This window comes from Desmodus rotundus, chromosome 12 (assembly GCF_022682495.2).
Source record: "Desmodus rotundus isolate HL8 chromosome 12, HLdesRot8A.1, whole genome shotgun sequence".
Lineage (NCBI taxonomy): Eukaryota > Metazoa > Chordata > Mammalia > Chiroptera > Phyllostomidae > Desmodus > Desmodus rotundus.
In genome coordinates, this window is record NC_071398.1 from 25,467,225 (window position 1) to 25,489,940 (window position 22,716).

Below are 22,716 nucleotides of genomic sequence, written 5' to 3' on the forward strand. Positions count from 1 at the left end.
TGTCCCAACTCCTACTCTCTGCTCTCTCTGCAGGACTTTGGGAAGTGCCCGCGACTGAGGCTGTTTACTCAGGAGTACATCCTTGCCTTGAACGAGCTCAATGCGGGGATGGAGGTGGTGAAGAAGTTCATTCAGAGGTGGGTCTCCCAGCTGACATCCTCCCCCGCCCAGCCTGCGAGCCCACTTTCCTTCTCTCCCAGGACCATGCACTCCACAGATGCCCAGAGAGGAACCACCAGTGTTCAGAGTCTGTGAGCATCTCTTCTTCCACGAGGTCTCCTGGAGCCTCCTGACCACACTCAGTCTGAGGCACTTACGAGCTGTGTGACGCTGAGCCAGTTAGTTGCTGTACCTCTGGTCCTGTTTCTTCCACACAGGGGTCACTGTGTGATTATGTAAGATGGCAGATGAGGAAGCCCCTGGCATAATACCTGAGGCTCAGTAGGAGCTCAGGAAATGGTAACAGTTCTGAGTCATATGAGTACATCCTTCGACTGTGGGTGCCAGGTGTGCAGGAAACGATCCCCTGTGGTCCCCGACAGTCACCCCTGGGGACTTTAACAGCTATCTTTCAAATGTGGCCAAAAGGAAGACAAATACTCTGGTTCTCACTCTCTTGTGGTATTTGGGTGGGGGGGAGGGGGTTAGATTTGCTTTGATTTTTAAGTATTTTTCTCTGTGCCTTGGTTCCCTCATCTGTAAATGAGAACCGCAGTGCCCACTCCGTCCAGTCACTGTGAGGGGCCCGGCGGTCTGACACACGGAAACACTGAGAATGTGCAGACGCGACGGGGGCACCAGTGCCGTTGTCGTGACTCTTCTTATTTGTGAAGAGACTCACAACAGCCTGGCTAAGCCCATTCTGAAGCTGCGCGCCTCCTAAACAAACTCGCCCGCAGCTCACTGAGCATTTCCAAACCCGAGCGACGTGCCCTTCTACCAGAGTCCGGGTGACGCAGGGCCCGTTTCAAGTGTCCAGCTAAGGTTTGTAAAATTCTTTAGGTCAGGCCTCGCTTAGTCCCAGTGGCCACAGTGGTTTTTCCAGGAATGTTACAGGTATTATCTCCGGGCCCCACTCTGCCCCATTTTGCAGATGAGGCAGCCGTGATTGTTAACAATGGCCGCCTTTACGGAGGCCTTGGCAACTGTGTTCCAGATCCCGTGCTAGGTCAGCGGGCCGTAATAATTTTTCTTCCAAAGCAGGGCACTTTTGAGAGTAAAATGAGGTGTTAACAATAATTATTTCAGAACCCCAGCCATAAATGTGACTGTCCCAGGCCACATGTCTATCATATACTAAGTCTTCCCATAAATTAGAAAATTGGGTGTTTACTGTTACCTATTAGGGAGGGGGCCGTTGTCCCCATTTTATAACTAAGTAAACTGAGAGTGGAGTATTTAAGCAGTATGCCAAGGCAACTCAGCTGGCCCTGAATCCAGGGACCCAGGACCTGGAGCTCGCGGCCTGGAGCTTGGTTCTGTGTTGCCTGCAAGGGTGGGTCTAGTACCCAAATCCTGGTGTTGCCACTTCCCCACAAAAGGCTCAGAGCGCTCCCCCAGTGACCTCCTCAAGCTGTGGGCGCCACTCCTGCAGCTGCCTCTCACCCTGCCCTTTGCTCTTTTCCAGCATGCATGGCCCCACAGGGCACTGCCCGCACCCCCGGGTCCTGCCCAACCTGGTGGCCGTGTGCCTGGCTGCCATCTACTCCTGCTATGAAGAGTTCATCAACAGGTCAGTCACCACCACCGGGAGGGCCTGGGCGGGGGCATGCTGCCACCCCAGGGTGGGGACAATGAAAGGCCGACTCACCAAGCACGGGAGGTGGAGTGGCCTCCACCAGGCCGGCCTCCAGTGTGTTTGCTACACCCCGAGCACTCACTGAGTCCAGGGCCCAGAACCCAGGGATGTCACTGGAAAAGCAGACACTGAATCAGCCCTGGTGTCTGCAAGGCTCTGGTGCTGACCTGGCCTCAGGAGCAAGAGTTTTATTCCTCACCACCTGGCACATGTGACACATTTGGGCCTGGGTGCGTGTGCATGCATGTATGAGGGAATATGTGTGTGCATGTGGGCGTGCACACGGGGTGTTGCATGTGTGCATGTGTGAGTGCACATGTAGATGTCAGTGTTGCCCACATGTGTGAGTGTGCAAGCGTCTCTCCCAGCGGGTGTCTGTGAGGTTTGCTCCCTCTTCGCCTGTCTTCATAAACACAGAAATCGATTTTGCCTGTGTATTTCTTGAGGGCCCACTGTGTGCCAGGCATAGCTGTTGGTACTGCGGGTCAAAGAGAGCAGAGATTCCCCCTTGGAGCTTGTCCTCTGCTGGGGGAGATAACGTACAAGTAAATATGCAGGATCATGTCACATGGTGGGCAGTACTGTGAACAATACAATGCAGCCGTGACCAGAAAGCAGGCATGGCAGGTCCTCTGCCTTGGTTCCCCTGGAGCTTGGGGACAAACCTTACTAGGGAAGTAAGCCCAGTAAGCCCAGTGGGGAAGAGGACGGATGGCCGAAAGTGGAGCCTGCGTTAACAAGGGGGGACCACTGCGGGCCCTGTGCATCCCCCACTGGCCGTCCTGGGAGACCGTGTGGAGCACATGTCAGTTGTTCCTCCGAGGGATGGTGGCGCTGGGGTGGTTACTTACCTGCTCCCATTCTGCCTTAATTGAGAATCACTCCTGGGATGCAGTGACGCAGATGCCGTTAGTTTGCGTAGAACTTTCGACAGTGACCTCTGGGGTCACTGGGGAGGATACGCTGTGCAGGGCAGAGATGGCATCAGCTGCAGCCGCCCTGTCCATTGTTCAGGTGGCACACTGCACAATTCCAGGGGGACCACTAGAGCTGGGGATACAGCGGGAATGTATTTCGGACCTTAAAAAAAGGCAGCAGAACATTCTGAGTCACTGAAAACCTGTACAGATGGGGCTTCTAAAACAAATACTGTACTTTGAGGTCTTGGGGAAAGGGCTGCAAATGAACCTTAATAAGGGGGTATTTTCTTATGATGGCTTGGGAAGGGAGGATGACCATTTTAATGTCCTCAGCCCCAGGCCCTGATATTCAAAGGGACCATGTCCATCTTGAATCATTTCCCCTTTCAGAAAGAGGTGACAGTATCCTTGAAGCCAGAACATGCAGATCCATGCTGATCATTCCCAGGTGCCTGTAAGAGACCCTGTAACATGCTATATTTCAGTAAAAAAGAAGGTCAGAGGGTAGTGCATGGCCTGTATAGCCATCCCAGCATCCCTGTGTACACTGATGGTCACTTGCCCTTGACCTCGTACACTGTAGCTGAAGAGCTGGCAGATCTGGTCTGCACGCATTTCAAACTCAGGCCACCCCAGGAGGCAGGAAGAACATGAGGAGCGCTCTCTCTCTCTCTCTCTCTCTCTCTCTCTCTCTCTCTCTCTCTCTCTCTGTCTGCCTCTGTCTCTCTCTCTCTGTCTCTCTCTCTCGCAGATAGTGTAGCAGTGGATGGAGGGGTGGGTGGGGTGTGAGTAAGCAGGTGGTTACAGTACAGTTTGCTCAGGGCCTTGATGGCAGAAGCCAGAGGCATCGTTAACATGGTCTCCAGCAGGGAGTCTCAACCCTGGCTGCGTATCAGAGTCACCTGGGGAGGCCTTACAAAATCAGAACGTAAAACTGAGTATACATCTACTCTATGATCCAGCTCCTCATAGCTTTTGGTGTATTCTTTGGAAGGTATGTACAGGGATGTTTACTGCTGCATTATTTCTAATAGTCCAAAACTGAAATCCGCCTCAGCGCCAACGTCCTACACCAGCAGAATGGATAAATAAGTTACGATCTGTTCTCAAAAGCCATGCTGTACATAGCAGCAGGAGTGAATGAACTCATGCAGCCGTCCCACAGACGTAATAGTAGGTAAAAGAAGTCAGACCCAAAAGATACATACCGTGTGGTTCTCATTCCTTCAAGTTCAAGAACAGGCAAAATGAATCTGTGGAAATAGAGGCCAGAATAGTGGCCACCTTTAGGGTGGGGAGTTAGATGAAAAAGCATGAGAGAAGCTTCTGGGCTTCTGGAAACGTTTCACATCTTGATGTGGGCCAGTGGTTCTCAACTTCAGGCAATTTTTACCCCCAGGGCATATTCGGCAACATCTGGAGACGTTTTGGGTTGCCACCACTTGAGCAAAAGGAGGGGTGCTGCTGACATTCAGCAGGTGGAAGTCAAGGATGCTGCTGAACATGCCACTAGGTGCAGACAGCCCCCCACAGAGAATTACCAGAATTTTCTGGCCCACAATGGCAGTGGTGACGAGGTGGAGGAATCCCGATCTGGTGGGTGGGTGTTAGATGGAAAGGTGTAGAAACTCACGAAGTTATGCACTTGACTAGTCTGTGTTTAAGGTACACCCATGTGTGCTAGAGCCCTCTTCCATTTGAAAGCACACCTCTTCCCAATTCCAGTCAGTGATGGCACATAGGTGGCTTGAATTTGGTCACCATAAGAGTATTTACACCAAGGAAATTGGCCAACACTATAAAAGCCAAGGCAATTGGCTTTCTTTTTCAGCATACAGCTGGTTATACAAAGTGGAAAAAATGATGCCACAGCCCCACCCACTGCATTCTGATTGGATTGGAATGGCCCTCGCATTGGATTGTTCTGTTTTATTTTAACTCCCTGGGCAAGTCAAGTTCATGGCCAGAGTTGAGAACCCCTTCTCTCAGGGAAAGTGAAGAAGGGATCCTTCGGGGAGGTGATATTTAAGTTGAGACCTTCTAGCTGTCAACAAGGTAAGAGACAGGATGAGGTGATCCAGGCACAGAGAACAGAAGGTACAAAGGCCTGGCAAGGCAGGTGGAGCTTCCATTAGTCAACATTTTTCTACCTATGGTCCTTAACCACTTGCTTCAGGATCCCCGGAACTGCTTCTTTAAAAAGCAGACTCCTAGATTCTAGAGCCCAGGAATCTGCTTTCTGGGCAAGCTCCTCTGGTGATCTGCTCCATCCTAAAGATAAAGGGCCACAGCAGGGGAGAAAGTGACTACAGCAAAGAGAGGGAGAAAGTAGCAAAGGGTAATGCTGGAGAAGAGAGCTGGCCGTGGACAGACTTGTACTATTGAGCTTATCAAACTTCCTCTGCTGGCTGCTGCTGGGAGTATGTTAAATGCAGGTTCAGATTCAGCAGGTCTAGGGCAGGGCCTGAGGCCCTGTTTGTCTCACAGACTCCCAGTAGTGCAAATGCTGCTGATCAGGGACCACACTTTCAGTGCAGAACTCTGCCTAGGTTTCAGTTGTGGAGTTTCATTCTGGGAGTGTTGGGTTTTAAGTATGGAAGGGACTTGATGAGCTGTCAGTTTCCAAATTCCTCTCTGGCAGCAGCTGCACAGAGGATGGACTGGAGGGGACAAGCATGACCTTGGGAGAATTGTAAGCCACCGTGGTTGTAACGAGGTGCCCCAGGTGGAGGCACAGAGAGGTTGAGGCAGGTCTTGCTGCTTCCTGCACAGACCCCCTTGGAGCCCACGGTAGTTTGAGTTCCAAGTGATGCCATTAGTTCCTCCAGGAAATCACTCAAGGGCCACAGTCTTGAGAGACCTTTCCCAGGCTCAGGTTCGTCCCGCTCTGTAGGGCGCAGTCCCTGGAAGAGAAAGCCCCGTGGTGTCCTCAGGGCCCATCCGCGGTGCTCTCTGTGGTACACGATGTACTCGCACACAAAGGAGCAGACAGCTTGACCCAGGTTAGCATGGCTCACTGGAAAATCACCCGCTCTGAGCCAAACAGCCTTGAAAATCCACTCCTAAATCCCAGCAAAGGCAAACAAAGGGAAATGAGTGTTGAGCATTTCAACAGCAAATTACCTCCGAACCCTTAGCCCTCCCCCTACAGACCACACACACAATTTTCCATCAACCATAGAATTTTCGGACTTTGGCCCATGGCTTTTGTTTTTCCCCAGCAAAGTTTCAAGTGTATTTATCAAACATCCTTGGTGGGCTCAGCTCAGGCCTGGGTCATGGCTCATGCTTGATAAATTCAGGCCCTCTATGTGTCCTACTTCTGCACTCAGTCCATCCTTGTGCATAGGGAGGACATGCATCTTTGGAAGCACAGGGCACACGCATGTGGCACATTTAGGGAGAGACTGTGAGCTGTTTGTGATCATACCATTGTGTTCTGAGTTTCTTGGAGCAGTGGGCTCAACCTTGACTGCACACACAGGGTGTCTAGACCCCAACCAGAGATTTCACTCTAATTGAGCTTCAGGATGTTTAGACATGCCACAAGGGACACTGGTGTCCAGCCGGGGAGGAAAGCTCTGGTTCAGAGGCAGGATAAGGGTGGCAGGTAGAAGAAATCAGAGCAGACTTCATGGAGGAGGAGGACTTGCATATGGGATCTTGGAAGCCACAGTGGTGGTGAGGAGCGTGGCCTTTGCAGTCAGAGACCTCGTGTCCAATCCCAGGGCCTTCCATTTAACAAGCCCTATGATCAAGGGTAGGTCATTTAACCTCTGGGTGCTTCTTTCCCCACCCAAAACATGGAAATGGTAATATTGCCATTCAGGGATATCTGAGAAGTCTGTGTAATAGCACTCAGCACAGTGCCAGCCCAGGGGCACCAACGAGGGAAACCATTGCTAGAGTTACCTTCAGTCTGATGTGCTTCCAGGTAATGTTTGGAAGTGCCCACTGAGGAGGTGCTTTATCCAGCCTCAAGGCGCTGATGTCATTGTGTCCCAGCCCAGCATTTCCCAAACAAATGTGACGTCAGTGATGCATAGAGCCCTTTCTCAGTTAACACCCTGTGCAGTCATTCCTTCAGGTGGTTGGAGGTGCAGTAAAGGATGGGGGAGGGAGGAGGGCCAACTGCAGACAGGAGAGACCTGCATGCTCCAGGAGTTTGGGGTTCTGGGGTTTGGGATCCCCTTGAAGTGGATTCCCAGGTGGAGAACGAAGGCTGAGCCTTCTTACCTGGTGGGGATGGGGCAGTAGAGGTGGGGCCTGGGCCTTACCCTGAAGGACATAATGCTTCAGGAGACGGGGGACACTTAGACTATAGGAAGAAACCAGAAGCAAAATTATTTAGTTACAGGGGTGTCCAGCCTGCAGCCCACGGGCCACATGCAGCCCAGGGTGACTATGAATGCGGCCCAACACAAAATCGTAAATTTACTTAAAACATTATGAGATTGTTTTGTCATTACATGTCACAATGTATTTAATATGTGGCCCAAGACAGTTCCTCTTCTTCCCAGGTAGCCCAGAGACGCCAAAAGGTTGGACACCCCTGGACTGTAGGTCTCATAGGTGTGTCAGGAAGGTGGCCAGGGAAGACATCTTGGTGGAGGTACCTCATAGAGATTAACATTCACTCATTCATTCAACAAATATGTGTGGAGCACCTACTATGTGCAGGGACTACAGCATGTGCTTTAGGGACAGACAGCTGGGTTTGGATGCCATTTCCACCCCTCCCTGTCTTGAGACCATGAACAAGGCACTTTCCCAGACTGAGCCTCAGTTTCCTCACTTGTGGACTGGGAACCAAGAGCACTAGCTTGTAGCATATGCCGTGGAGGCTCAGGGAGGTGTTTAGCATGGCAGAGCCTGGCTTGTTGGAAGCGCCCACTGGCTCCTGTAGCTCACAGCTGTTAGGACTTTAGGGCGGTGTGCCACCACCTGCACTCACGCGCCCCCTCCGCCTCTTCCCCCAGCCGCGACAATTCCCCAAGCCTGAAGGAGATCCGGAATGGCTGCCAGCAGCCCTGCGACCGGAAGCCCACCTTACCTCTGCGCCTTCTGCACCCCAGCCCAGACCTGGTGTCTCAGGAAGCCACGCTGTCCGAGGCGCGGCTCAAGTCGGTGGTCGTGGCCTCCAGCGAGATCCACGTGGAGGTGGAGCACACCAGCACTGCCAAGCCGGCGCTGACGGCCAGCGCGGGCAATGACAGCGAGCCCAACCTCATCGACTGCCTCATGGTCAGCCCTGCCTGCAGCACCATGAGCATCGAGCTGGGCCCCCAGGCTGACCGCACGCTCGGCTGCTACGTGGAAATCCTCAAGCTGCTGTGAGTGTCCCTTCTACTGCCTGTCCCCAGCAGGGCGTAGGAGGGCCTTGCCTTTGCCATCCATATTCGCCAGTTTGAGGCATGCGAGGGTGGGCACGCCGAGTGTGCACACTTGAGTTGGGGTGTGGGGGCATGTGAGTGTGGGTGCAGAGATACAAGGTGTGAGGCCACACGTTTCGGGCGTGCATACATGTATGCTGCAGTGTCTGGGCACATGTGTAGGTATGTACAGAACCATACATGTGTGTATAAGCTTGAGAATAATGTGTGTGTACATGCGCACATGGGTGCCCAAGTGTGTCTGTTGAGTCTGTGAACCTTTGTGCATTGTGTGGGGTGTGGGCTCATTCTGACTTTATGAGTGTCATTATATGTGTGAATGACCATGAGTGTGTGGTGTGATGGTACATGTGTGCCTGAGCATGTGTGTGTGTGTAAGTGTACAAGTGTGGATGTGTGAGCACGGTGCTTTTGTGTGTGAGTGGCGGTGAGTGCACATGTGTGAATATGAGCGTTTATGCACGAGAGTCGGAGTGTGTGTGTTTCTGTGCGTGTGTCAGGTATGCCTGTGTGCCCGCATGTGAGTGTGTGTGTGTTGTGTGATCTTTGTATGCTGTGTGTGCTCGGTGTGGGTGTCTGTAAAGGGAGAACCTTTTGGAAAGTGGCCCCGTGGGTTGATCTGAGGACCAGGTCCCCTGACTCTTCCTCGTGAGCTGACGGGCAGGGAGGGAGGTACGTGCAGGTCGGGCCTTGCAGTCCTGGCTGGTGGGAGAAGGTCTGAGTGAGGAGACAGGAGACCCAGTCTGAGCTGGGTGTTTCGGGCCTGTCCCTGCACCTCCCTGCACCTCAGTTTTGTAACTCTGGAATGGGGGTTGGTATTAATTTTTGATCCCCCAAGAGTCTTTCCAGTTCCACCATTCACACTCAGTCCACTCAGACTCATCCCAAAGTCACACACCTGGTTCCCAGAGTCCCCGGTGGAGGACCTGGGCTGAGCTCTGCGGTCCCACGGACCAGCGTGGTCTGGAGAACCCCGCCAATGCCTTCCCCGATCGCTCCCACAAGTCCTGTCCTTCAGAGCAGGGCTCAGCCCTGCTCTCAGGATCCAGCCCAGAGGCTGGCCTGGCCAGGTGCAGTCCCTGGTGGATGGTAGACTTTTCAGAGGGATTGGGGGGTGGGATGGCAGCGTGGTCACATCCAACTGACTTATGGTCCCTGTCTGAAGCCGGGGCCCCTGGATGCAGGGGGAGGCCTGGCTCTGGGGGCTCGTCAGTGTTGGCGGCTTTTTACTGAGTCTCCGAGGCTGTTGTACACTCTGCAACATTGGTTCTGCCTCTGTCGTCAACGTGTTGCTGCCTGGAGTACGCTCAGCATCCAGAGGGGTGGAGGCAACCTGCTGGTGCCTGATGAGCTGGTGAATAAGTCTGGGAGGCGCCTCGGGGTGCCCCCGTGCCCTCAAAGCAGGGCTGTGTTGTCTGTGAAGATGAACACGCACACGAGCACACACCCACACATCACGCAGTGGCTCCTCATGGTTTAAAAGGAGAATGTGGATGCAGCATCTCGAACACTTCCTCTGCCCTGTTCAGGTCCCGAGAGGAGGGTGAGGCCTCCTGGGAGGTCAGTGCCAGCTTCGCCCATGGTTCTAGCAGCAGAGGCCGGCTGAGGGCACGACTGCGTTTAGTGACAGCACGCCCCACCCCACCCCACCCCCTCATAGTTGCCAGGGAAATTCCAAATTATGCTCCGAGAGCTTCTCCGAGAACACACCTCAGTCCCTTCAAGGCACTGGGGTGGCCCGAGTTTCTCCCAGGAGTGGGTGGTCAGCCATGGCCCTCCTATCCTTCCCGCCCTGCTGAAGCAGGGCCCACCACACCAGAGACGGCCCTGCTCTCCACCTCGGCCCCTGACTCTGGCTGTTTTCCGCAGACACCTGGAACTCCCAGGCCCCCTGCCGGCTTGGGCCCTGGCTCATATTTCTCATTAAACACTAAGGGTTTGAGTTTCATCATGCAGTTCACACACATTTTTTCCCCCTCTTTATAAACACACTCATGAATGAGGACTCTGTTCTTCCTGATCTGCTTCCAGACCTCCTGCCTGCCCACATCACCCAGCTGCCAGGGCGCGGGCAGGGGTCAGGGGCCCGGTCAGGGGCCGCCTGCTGGGAGCGGGAGGTGTTCTGGCGGATGTGCAGAGCTCAGAACACAGTCTGGACCTGGTAACTCCTTTTCCTAGCAACTTTCCTTCTCCAACTCTGCTGCCTGTTTGAGTCACTGGCCCACTAGAAGGCCTAGGACATGTTGGGTCCCCAGCAGCTCAAAGCATTCCAATGTATGATATGTCGGAAAAAAGCGCAGATTCAGAGCCAGACTGCAGGGTTCAAAGGCCACAGATATATCAGTATTGGCCTGTGACCTTGGGTGACTGACTTTCTTTTCTAAGTCACAGCTGCCTCCGGGCATTAGAGTAGGGTGGCAGGCATGGCTCTGGGCGCCTGGCAGGTGTAGACACCAGGTAAATGGGAGTCACTGTGCTTCCTGATTACAATTGTTTCCTCTATTTTAAGATACCATTGAGAGTAAGATGCTTCGTTGACTTAATACCAATACTTGAGGGGAAATAAAAGACAAGTCTATTCAAAGCACACTCAGGGGGCAAGAAGCATGCATCTGGGAACTTAGGGGATGCACCTGTAGGACATTTGCTGGGTAATTGCGGGCGGCAGAATTCTTGGCTCCTCTAGCCCTCGGTTTTCTTGTCTGTAGAATGGGTGTCTTTCTCAGGGGGCTGCTGTGGGAATTTAATGATATGGGGCCTTTCCAGACTGGTCCAGTGCTGGTTCTTAGTAAGACTGGACTGCTATTATCAGTAGGAGTGCTCCCTAAATGAGAGTTATGTGTAAAGAACGAAAGAGCAGAGGCTCTAACGTGGCACTGAGAGGTCTTAGGAGGACATTGTGGGGGTGCAGAGGAAGCCAGACTTAGCACCCTGGCCCAGCTTGCCAACCCTGTGCGTCGGAGCAGGCCCAGCTGGTGCCCCAGTGTGAGCATCACAGCCTGCCCCACAGCCAGGGCCCTGAAATGCCCAGGCCCCTAGTTACCGTCGTTAGAATTTCACACCTCTGAGAAGGACAGTAAGCCTTGAAAAGTTCCCTGGAGACCCTGAAAAAGGAAGGCTATTTCCAATGCAGGTCAGGTTGCCGCTGAAAGCATTGCCTTGTGAGGCCCAGGCTGGCTGGTCTGATGGAAAGAACCTGGACGTGGGAGCTGGACAGAGCAGGCTTGGGCCTGTGGTAGTTTGAAGTCCAGTTCTTAGTCTGCTGGGCACCTGCATGTGATCCGTGTACTTATTTACGCATCTGCTTATACATTCCTCTATCAAGCATTTACTGCACTCCTTGGCGGGGCCAGGCTCTCTGCCAGGTGCCGGGGATCCCAACTGATTTCCTCCACTCAGTCCCTCTGAATCCGGGAGCACCAACTGCTGAGGGCAGTAGCATCGCCTGCCTAGGGGGATGGAGTGAGTGTGGGAAGCCACTGGCCACAGGTGAGGCCACAGGTAAGGGGATGCTCTTCTGCCCAGGAAGAGAAAAAAGCAGCTTCTGTGAGGGAGATGTGAGCACAACTACTTACTCTGATCGGCTCGGATCTGGCTACTTGTTATTTTTGCAAAAACCAAGATTTTAAAAGAGGCCTGATGGGCTGGAGGTCAGTTGGCAGGTGCCCCAGCCATTGGGGGGCTGTGAGGGAAAATTCAGATGGATCTGGGTGTGTCCCAATGACTGGGAGGTGGAACTAGAATGCAGAAGGTGGGCACCAGGAGGGACATGGGAAACGTGGTACGTTGCCCAGCACAGTCCTGCCTGTGGAAGAACCGCCCCAGCTGGATGCCACATTTCCGCTGACAAGAAACACCAGGAGTTTGGTGCAGGGAAGGGGGACTGATTGGGAGCTTGGGAATCCTGTCTGTGATCTGCAGCAGGTGTCCAGACCTCTCTGGACATCCATTTCTTATCTGTAAAGGGGGGTGCTGGAGCTACCCTGGCCCTGTAAACGGAATGCTCGAGGTGCTTCACCTGCTCTCCCTTTCCTTGCTGAGCCCAGGGGAGGCCTGGCTGTCTTGTCTGCTTCCTGGGGCTGGGTGGTGAGGCCGCTCACAGCCAACCCTGAGGCTGGCACTGCTCTCCAGATGCTCATGGCAGGTGCTCTGCTGGCCACGGGGTTCCCTTGCCCTGTCCCTTGGGCCTGGCCAGCTGGCCAGCCCCCAGGCACCTAGCCTCCCTCCCTCCGCCCAAAACACCCTCTGCGCATGCTCAAACTGGTCAGACTGGGCGTTTGGAGCAGGGCCAGGAGCTAGCCGCAGACTTGGAGCTGCGCTGGGCGGAGGCGAGAAGAAAGTCTGTCTGCCTCTTCCTTTCTTCCCTGCACGGCTCCTTTCTTGGTCCTGTGTGAGCCACCATAATGGAGCCGACAGGCAGCCAAGCTCTAGGCTGAAGAGACATGGGAAGGAGAGGGCTTCCACCCAGACCCCTGCCCTGGACTCAACCTCAGCCCCCTCCTGAACTGAGCACCTGGGGACATGGAACAGGCTTGTTAACATCCCTCCCCACCAGCAGTGAACCCTGGGCAGGCCTCTCCCTGCCCTGGATGGAGCCCAGTGTTCTTGCCCACCAGACACAGCACCCCTCTGATTATAGGCGGTCTGAAGTCTCCTTAGGGCTTTCTGCATTAATGGCATTTTTACAAGTAACATTATTTATTATTTTAAAGCAAAAAAAAAAACTAGTGAAATACCCTTTTTGATAAAGGGAAATGGCCTTTCCTCACAGGTAGATGCAGGAGACACGAGACGTCACATGGTTCAGTGGGTGGGAGTGCAGGTGCAGGAGCCAGGCTCTCGAGTGTGGGCCAGTGTGTTCTCTGTAGAATGGGGACGCATTTCCAGGAGGAACACCTGGGCCAATCCACGTGTGTTTGTGGAACAGGACAGGCACTGTCCAGAATGTTTGCTATTACTTTCAGGTTTTCTGGAAACCAGGAGTCAGAGTCAGTGACAGGTGGAGGGCGGGGTGGAGACTTAGAGGTGAGACCAGCTAGCTACAAACATATATGACCCCCTCCCTGCAGAAAGCATACAAGTATTGGGGTCAAAAAGAGTCTCTATGTCCCAATGTGTATCCCACAGGCCTCTGAGTACCCTGTGCCCAGCCACCCATGGCAGGCATAGAGCACGTGCCCAGCCTTGGGCACTGGGGCCCACAGAATCCTTGCTCTGTGCCTCCTAGCTGCCTGCACCCATGGGTCACTGAGATGCCCCGGGCCTCGCTCTCTCACCTGTAAAGTAGGTGTGATTCTCTCTTTTCCCTTAGTGGCTGTTTCGAGGATTAAGCGAGCAAGTTCACACCCAGCACACAGCCTAGTAAGTGCTGAGTACACCTCCGCCAGTAGCACTGCAGGGCTTAGCTCAGACCACCCGGCTCTCCTGGGAGTTCTCTTCCACGTGTCCGGCGTTTGAGTCTTTCCTCAGAACCCTCCAGGGTGTGAGCTAGATTCCGAAGGCTGCCGCTTTGTCGCGCTGTATTTGGAGGAAGGTAGAGTGGGAAGGCTCTCACCCAGGAGTTATCTGAGCTGTCCATTGTTGATGGAGGCAAATGTAGGTTCTGGGGGTGGAAAGATTCTACCTACTGTTTTTTGGCCTAAAGCACCGATAGACAAATGGCACATAAACACAGTATGTTGGGAGAACAATTACTAAAATATGTCAAGAAAACTCCTTGGGGCAGGGAGCAAAGAGCAGGGGGCGTAAGGGCACCAGATGATGAAAAGAAGCTTGAGAAATACTGAATTCTACATGTGAAGGAGTTCTGGGGCCAGAGGACCGAGAATCAGGTGTGTGTGTTAACCTGGACGTGTGCGAACACTCAGTGCCTGGTGAAGGCCTGTCTGTCCTCAGGCAGAGGCGCGGCCGTGCCCCACGTGTTCTTGCCCGTTTCCTGACCCTCCTGGCTTCTCAGGGGGCAGTTGGCAGAAGATGTCGCTTCTTTACAAAGCTGCGCTGGTGGGAGGGGGAAGCAGCCCTGCTGACTCCACAGTGGACTCCAGAAGCTGTTGCTGCCCCCGCCATGACCTTTTAGTGGCACAGCTCTGGTCACCTCAACCACATCTTGCTTATAACAGGGGTTCCTGTCCGCTGTGGGCCGATTCCATGAGCTAGCAGGTCCCAGCACACAGTGCGTGCTCGGCAAATCGCAGCCAATTACCCATGAGCCATTGCTGTGTTGGCCTCGGTTCCTCATCTATGAGCGAGGCCACTCCTATAATCATCCTTTATAATAATGCTATATTAATTATATAAATATGGAATAATCAGTCTTCTTTGTGAAGAGTAAATGAACAGAGGTAAAGCTTGCAGCATGATGCGGAGCGCACGTACGCCGTGTTGACAAAACTGCAGCTGCTGTGATTTTTCCAGTAGTATTGCTACAACTGCCATTGGGGTTATTGCTGCCATTAGCAGTGACTGTAAAGGAAAGCTGTTATCTGGACACAGAATGCAGGGTCCAGTAACTCAGAAGGGTTGACCCAAATTATTGTACAAACAAAGAGCCTGTAATTTTTATTTTTTACAAATCAGTCAGTTCTGGTTAATGAGAGGTGAGAATGGCTTTGCATTCCCAACCTGACCCCCCTGGTAGTAGCCTGCCTGGGTTTTCGTAACAAAATGACACAGGCCGGGCCGCTTAAACAACAGAAATGCACTTTCTGGAGGCTGGGGCTGTGAAATCAAGGTGTGGGTGGGGTTGGTTTCCACATGCCGTTCTCTCTTGGCCTATCGATGGCCGTATTCTCTCTGTGTTCGCTCCTGGCCGTCCCCGTTGAGTGTGTCTGTGTCCTAATCTCCTCTCCTTATAAGGGTCACGTGGGATCAGCCCGTACCCATGTGATCTCATTTCACCTTAATCACCTCTTCAAAGGCCCTCCTCCAAACCCAGTCCCATTCTGAGGCACCGGGGTATTAGGACTTCAATATATGAATGTAGGAGGGAGTGACACATTTCAGCCCCTAATACCTCTGATAGTTCGAAAGGTGGAAGGAGCAGTGACACCCATAGCCTGGGTTCAGAGGCCAGGAGGGGTGAAATGCTGGGGAGCCAAGTGCCAGCCCCTTCAGTTGCCATTTGGAAGTCTCGGAACAGGTTCTGCCCGGCAGTCCTCGTGGCCACGCCGTCAACATCAGCTACATGTCCTCCCAGTGGCCTGGATGCTGAGATGGTTAGAGCAGAGCTGGTGCCATGTGAGTCTCTGACAGACTCTTGCCCCATCTGTGTGCACTGTGAGAGCCCACCGTGCACCTCTCCTTGTCCGGACCAGCCTGACGTCACCCTTCTCTTTCTAGGTCGGACTACGATGACTGGAGACCGTCTCTGGCCAGCTTGCTTCAACCCATTCCATTCCCCAAAGAGTAAGTCCCATCCGTGCCTCTGACCCGTGAGAAAGCCTCAGTCATCCCCTGAGTCCTCAGCAGGGGACCAGCCACGTCACAGGGTGCACCGGGAACACCAGAGACAACCGCGGGAGGTGGAGATGTGGTTCTCAACCCTGGGACCCCTGGGGGGCACCCCCTCTGAAAAACGGGGAAACCACCTCATTGCATCCTTAGGGTTCACTAAGCTGAGAATGCAGGCAGAGCCGTGAGTGGTTTTTACTGTGTACCAGACAGGGATAGGATACGTGCCTCTACTCTCTCCGAGGCTGCGATAAGAAAGTGCATGTGGAACCACTCCATACACCCTACGGTGTGTGCTGGAAGCTGTCGTATTACGTCCATATGATTACCATTAGCTCCTGTTCCCCAGCGAGTTGGCCAGAAATGGGCCTTTTGTCTCTCTCCTGCCGGCCCTTACCCCAATATCGGATTCATCACAGCCAGATAGGGAGAAATCTGCCTGGTGAATAATGGCCTGAGGAGAAGATTTGTCTAAACCAGGCCCTAAAATGCCTCCAGGTCTCTATTTTAATAGATGTGAAGAAGCCAGGCCTCAGGAGGCAGCTGGGGCTCTCTCAGGAGCCCATTAACGAGCCTGTGTTTGTGAAATGTGGCTCTCTGAGGGGGACATTACACACAGTAATTGCCCCATTTGCTGGCTTGGCTGGTCCCTGGGGCCCCCAGGACCCGAGACCAGAGAAATCTGACTCCTGAGAGCCGCTGCCGTCTCCAAAGAGCGGTGGTGTCATTGGCTGCACCACAGCCCTGGGGACCCTTGACGGTGGGCCCATGATGCAATTCAGTTGGAGGACCGTCCCTGAATGTCGCCCTGATGTGCAGCCTTAATTAGTGTGGCTGTACCTTAATTGTGGAACAATTAATGAACACACCTGGGTCCCTGGTGACCACGTGCAGGCACAGAGGGTCATACACATCCAGTTAGCGCCTCCTCTCCTGTTTACAGGTGAGGGCCCTGGGGTGGTTTGGGGGCGTAGGGTCTCAGTCCACTCACTCATCAAAGGAGACCTGTGTTTTGCAGCTTCAAGTAGGGATAAAATGTCAGTGGTTCATTCTCAGCTTCCTCCTTATTCTTCGAGTCACACACAAAGCCTAGGGGCCCCCAGAGGAAGAGCTCTGGATCCTTGTGCTCTTTCGAAAGCACCCCACTGACGGCACTCTTCCCTTTGTTTTTGTTACAGAGCTCTCGCACACGAGAAGTTCACCAAGTGAGTATTTGGGCAACGCCCTCGTTACCTTCTTCTGGTGCAAACGTCCTCTGTCCTGAGGTCATCCCCCACGGCCAGCCCTCCTTCCAGCCGTTGTCTGTCCCATGCATTCTGGGAGGTGGAGATGGCTCCTTTGGGAAGTTCTCCTGCCACACACGTCCAGGCCCGTCCAGGAGTTTCCTCATCCTGCCGGCTCCCCTCCCCTCGGCCCCCTCTCCTGTTCCACCTAAGCCAGACCCCTGGGAATGACTCTGTCCCCACCCGTCTCTTTCAGGGAACTGAAGTATGTGATTCAGAGGTTCGCCGAAGACCCACGACAAGAGGTGAGGCCTTTCTCCTTGAAGGCCCGCTGTCAGGGCTTCAGCAGGACCCATGTGGGCCTCTCTGTGGCTCTCTCAGGGCCTCCTTGTTGCCCACGGTGTTAAGAACAGTTTACAAAGGCTCCTTGCCTTGTGTGTAAACAGTCCCGCCCAAGCCTGGGCCCGGCCCATGATGTCAGTGTTTTACTGTAAACTCAGGCTCATCAGAGATGGTTTCCTCCGCTGGCAGCTTCTTGGATCCCAGGCCGTGAGTTGGGACAGGCAGGCACAGGGTCTCTCTGTCGGCTCTGAGAGACTATTGGACTCTCGGGGGTCCTACCGTTCTGAGAACCCTCAAGGAGAAGCCTGAGCTGGGCTTTGTTTGCGAGCAGCTTGGCCAAGAGCCTCCCTTGGGGGCTCCGCTGTCCCGCAGACAGTTGTCAGCTGCTCCCTGTCGCGTCAGTGTAACTGTCACACCCTCACCCTGTGTCAGGCACGCACGGTTCCTCATCTAACCCTCACGCATAACCTCGAGTAGGTTCTGGTTACCCCCATCGTACGTCAGAATTCCCCTCCTTTCAGAGTTGAGAAAACGAGTTACATCCCCAGGGTTGCACAGCTGGTACATGGTGAGGCAGGATGTGGACCCAGGGAGTCTGGCTATAGAGCCTCAGCAGTAACTAGCTCTACAGCAGGTACACTGGGCCAGGCAGGGCTGCGGAGAGAGCAGGATGCTGGTGCCGCCCTGAGGAGCTCAGGCCCCCTTCTCTGTGCACACGGTTCCTGGCTGTGGGGGGGTCTGTCTGCTCTGTGTACACGGTTCCTGGCTGTGGGTGGCCTATCTTCTCTGCATGTGGTTCCTGGCTGTGGGGTGGTCTGTCTGCTCTGTGCACATGGTTCCTGGTTGTGGGGAGCTTGAGGAGGGGCTCTCTGCACATGGGCTCCAGGATATGAGGGGGTCTGGCCCCAGGGCTGGGGGGAGCACCAACCAAACAGAACTGGAGGATAAGGATGGGCAGAGGAGAGAGCAAGTTATTCTCCATGAAGCCGGAATATATTCTCTTCAGGCCATGCTGTAAAGCCTCATTCTAGAAGGATCCAGAAGGATCTAGTTCTAAAACACCATAATTGTAAACCCTGATTCCAAAAGTGATTCTCAGGCCTAATAGGAAAAAGCAGAACTGGCAGATGGAAGCTTCTAACTGGTGGGGACCAGTGATGGTCTCCATTGTTCTTAGGATTCTCAGAATTCCCCTGGAAAGTGAGCCTTTATTTCAGGCACAAACTCTGAAGGTCGAAGAATAAAAGTGGCACCAGCTGCTTCCCAGAGCAGAGTAGCAGAGCCAAGTGCTGGGAGGGAAATTTCCGAGCCAGGATAACATCCGTGGGCCCAGGGGGCTGCTGAGAGGGGAGCCCCCGCCCAGCAGGCACCTCGCCCTCCTCCTGTTGGCTGCCTCCTTTGATTTCCTCTCCTGTTTCTCTTCCTCTCTCTCCCTTCACTCTCCATGCCTGCTTTCTCCCTCCTAAATGAAGCCAGAGTTGTTTTCTTATAAATTCTTCACTGTGTCTGGCGAACAGGGTTTCATACTCCTGGTTCCTTACTTCTTTGAAGCCAATAACATTTGACATTCTTCCAACGCAGGGGAAAATCAAAGCCCCACCGCCTCTGTCTTCTGTTTACTCCTGTGTGGGTTGTGATCAATTGAGTATCTGTGAGTAAGTGACTTGGCAGCAAGCTGTCCTTCACTCCTGAAGGACATGACGGGGCACTTCTCTCAGCTTTCTTCTGAGGATGGGGAGGAGGAGAGGAAAATAGAGGCCTTTGTTTCTCTCTCTCTCTCTCTGCAATTACAGCAGTGGCCGGGGTGGGTGTGGAACTGTTCCTCCCAAACACACACACGTGTTTGCACACACGCACACCCACGCCCAACCATACTGACACGTAGCTCTGGGAAGGAGGTTGACAGCCACAGCGAGAGCTGTGCCTTGGGCACTGAAATTCACCCCCCCTCCCCTGGAGAGAGCCCCTTCTAGGGAGGGGCACAGAGACTCAGAAGGAGGTGCAGATGGGACCTGCTGAGGGGTGGCAGAGTCCCAGCAAAGGGACAGCACCCGTGAGGGTGAGGGAGGGAAGAAGGTAGAGGTAGAGGGGCTGATGCTGAGGAAGTGAGGGTCAGTAATGGGGGGAGCAAATACCCAAAGAATGGTGGGGCAGAGACAGAGAGAAGGACGGAGAAGAGAGAAGAAAGAAATACCTCTCAACACGCCCCCCAAAGGCACAGGAGAAAGGGGGCTGAGTCTGAGCAGTTGCTTCCAGCCTCTCTTGCTCCTGACTTGGCCGCAGAATTCTCCTGGCCGCTGACCGAGCTGGGCTGGGCCCTCTGTCCCACAGGGCAGATGCTGGTGGCCGGAGCCCCTCAGGTGTGGATACCAGGTTTTGCAAAGCACCTTCCATGGGGTTCAGTAGAAGGCTGGTATCACTAGACTAAACAGAGTTAAACGAGTTTAACGGCGGGACTTGCCCGAGCCTTTCACACTGTGTGTCTAGGTTTCAGGTCACCATTTTGGAGGGTCTGAGAGGCCCTGACCGGTGTGCCTTTCCTCTGCGCAGGTCCACTCCTGCCTGCTGAGCGTGCGGGCTGGCAAGGACGGCTGGTTTCAGCTCTACAGCCCTGGAGGGGTGGCCTGCGATGACGACGGGGAGCTGTTCGCCAGCATGGTATGTGGGGCAGGACCCCTCAATGGGAGCGTCGGGCACTAGGGTTGCCTCTTCTCACAATGAAAAAGAGCTGTCCCAAGCCACTGTGGCCAGCCTGGGAGTTTCCAGGCTCAAATGACGCTGCTGATGAAGATGGCTGTGATTATGTCCACAGTGTCACTTTCGTTTCTTACTGGAGCAGGCACCAAGCCAGGGGCTTGCATTCTCTCAGCCTCACTCAGCAATGTGAGAAGGTGGCTCTGTCACTCCATTTTACAGGCGAGGAGCCTGCAGACCAGGGTGTTAACTGTCCGAGCTCACACAGTTCATTATAGTGACAACATTAGGTTCAAGGGACTGAGCGCTTAACCGCACACAGGGATTCTGGGAGGCACCGCGGAGCCACCGCTCCTCTCAACCTTGCAGTGAGAAGCCAAGGTCAGGATGTTCGTCCCACCGTGGAGGTGAGGGATGTATGTGGTCACCACACTGTTATCTGCACCCATGGTGACTTTGTACTTTCTTTGTGCATTGTGTCAAACACCTCATGTACACTATTAATCTTCACAGACACACTATCCCTCAATCACATCTGTGTTGGAATAGGTCCAGAGAGGTGCAGAGGCTTGCCTGAGGTCACACAGGACTTCCGGCTCCTAGTCCCTCCCTTGACCCAAGCCCAGGCTGTCCGGAGCCGGCTGCTCCTTCCAGTAGCAGAGTGCCTGTCTCCTGAAAGGAGCTCAGACTCCCATCTCCCAGGCCAGGTGCTTTTCCAGGTGGCCGGCAACCTCAGGTATCTCACCTGCTGACAAAACCAACTCAATTCCGCGATCACGCCTGTTCTCAAGACTGAGGAAGCAAGAGTGTCAGCCAGACCTGGTTCGGATCGCAGCTCTGCTATGCACTAGGTTGTTGACCTTGGGCTGGTAACCTGCCTCTCTGGGCTCCAATTTCCATGGCTGTAACACAGGGAGTACAGTGTTGGCTTCTTGGGATTACCATGGGGATTACGTGTGATGGTAGATGCAGGGCCCAGCGCACGTCAGTGCTTGGAAGTGACGGCCATGGTTATTCTCATCTCTGCTGGGTGGCCGTTCAGCGGGGTGAGCTGCTCGCGAAGCTCTCCGCAGTGAACTTAGCAGTGTTGTTTCTGCAGTGACGACACACTGAGGCGCTGCCTGTGAACCTTTCTTGAAAAGGGGCTTATTTTTAGGTCCTTTTTCTTACGCACTCGCTCTCCACTCCTTACCTGCTGCCTGACAGTCCCTTTTGAGTGCCCCGTGCATCCCGGAAGTACCCTGTGCACCTCCTCTCCCACCTCTCCCAGCTCCTCTGATGTCACAGCTTCACCATGGCAACGCCCAGTGGTCCCCCCAACTGCTATGTGAAAGAGACTTCAGGGATCTGGCAGCTTCGTAGTCAGAGGGACCGCATTTGTGTGCCAGAGTTGTTAATGATGGAGCAGGAAAAATATACGTGGAAGGAAGGAAGCAGGCAGCCCCTGGGGTGGCAGCACGTCATTTCCATGTAGACGCGTGGCGAGGAAGAGGTCCCCTTGATTAGGCCACTGTTTCCAACCATGGGTGGGCATTTGCTATTGCGTGAAGTTGGGGAGAGCAAATGAGGTGTTGGGGTCCCTGGCTCCCGGGCCCCATCTCCAGATACCAGAAAGAAGCAGTTACCTTAATGGCTGCCCCACATCTAACCCAGGATGGAGCAGAATTTGCCTATTGTATTTCTGGGGCTGGGGTCACTCAAAATACCTCTGGAGCTTACAGGGGACTTGGGAGGGGAGGCAGGGCTCCGTACCATTCCATGTCCCTTGTGGCTGGGCCCCTGCTTCCTGAGCGAGGGCTGCCCAGAGGTTTCCACCAGGTTCAGCAGGACTGAGAACCCAGAGGGTGGGATATCAGCAGAGTCCCAGAGGCAGCAGGGAGGGGTATTTTGTGGGGGAGGGGATGTATAAAATGGACATGATGTGAAATTCGCCGTCGTAAACCATCATCGGTGTGCAGTTCAGCGCGCTGAGAGCATCGACATTGCTCTCCGGTTACCACCACCCTCCCCCATCCGCAGAGCTCCCACCTTCGCCGACGGAAACGGTCCCCACTAAGCACCGCTGCCCCCCACCCAGTCCCGGCCCCTGCTGTTCTCCTTTGTGTCTCTGAATCTGACCACTGCTGGTCTGTCCCATGAGAGCTGTCCTACCGGACTTACCCTTTTGTCACTGGCTTACTTAGCACAATGTCCTCGAGGCTCATGCTCGTGGGAGCATGTCAGGGAGGGGTCTTTGGAGTCCCCCTGGGGGGCCGGCGGTCACGTCAGGTCTCTGTCCAGACAGGGCGTGGTCTGATCCACGTCTTCTGGTTTTGCAAACCTTCCACACATGGGACGCGGGTGCCACCTTTCACCTGGGCCATCTCTCCTCACAGGTGCACATCCTCATGGGCTCCTGTTACAAGACCAAAAAATTCCTGCTCTCCCTGGCAGAAAACAAGCTGGGACCCTGCATGCTCCTGGCGCTGAGGGGCAACCAGACCATGGTGGAGGTAAGGAGCTGTACCGAGTCCCTGGCAGGGCCGCTGGTTCACCCGGTCCCTGGGCCCTGTCGAGTGAGCACCAAGCCCAGGGCTAGTGTAGGAGCTGGAGACGTGGCAGCGGTTGAGCAGGTGGGATCTCAGCCCTTCTGAGCCCAACGGGCAGGAGGCCTTCACCAACCAGGTTTTTTAATTTCATCTGGGATCTGCGTTGTCCAAACGCTATGGAGAGGTTTCTGTTCCGTTTGTCTGTGGCTGTGAAATAGACCAACCCAAATGGGGCCTTCAAACAATACTCACTTATTCTGCTCACATAGCTTGTGGTGACTGGGCTCAGCTGCCCAGTTCTCACTCTGGGTCTCTCGTGGGGTCAATCAGATGGGAGCTGGACCAAGTCACCTCCAAGGCTTCTTCACT

At 54.1% G+C, this 22,716-nt stretch overlaps 1 protein-coding gene across 2 annotated transcripts in view; it reads left to right on the forward strand.

The window, feature by feature from the left end:
* The window catches only part of CMIP (c-Maf inducing protein), a 230,206-nt gene that overhangs the window by 197,310 nt on the left and 10,180 nt on the right, over positions 1 to 22,716 (forward strand). For both annotated transcript variants that reach the window (XM_024556045.4, XM_071219918.1), the window contains 8 exons: positions 34 to 137; positions 1,628 to 1,732; positions 7,698 to 8,051; positions 15,450 to 15,515; positions 16,739 to 16,765; positions 17,040 to 17,088; positions 19,676 to 19,783; positions 22,195 to 22,311. In XM_024556045.4, coding sequence (XP_024411813.2) covers positions 34 to 137; positions 1,628 to 1,732; positions 7,698 to 8,051; positions 15,450 to 15,515; positions 16,739 to 16,765; positions 17,040 to 17,088; positions 19,676 to 19,783; positions 22,195 to 22,311 — 930 coding nt within the window. The remainder of the gene's footprint in view (positions 1 to 33; positions 138 to 1,627; positions 1,733 to 7,697; positions 8,052 to 15,449; positions 15,516 to 16,738; positions 16,766 to 17,039; positions 17,089 to 19,675; positions 19,784 to 22,194; positions 22,312 to 22,716) is intronic.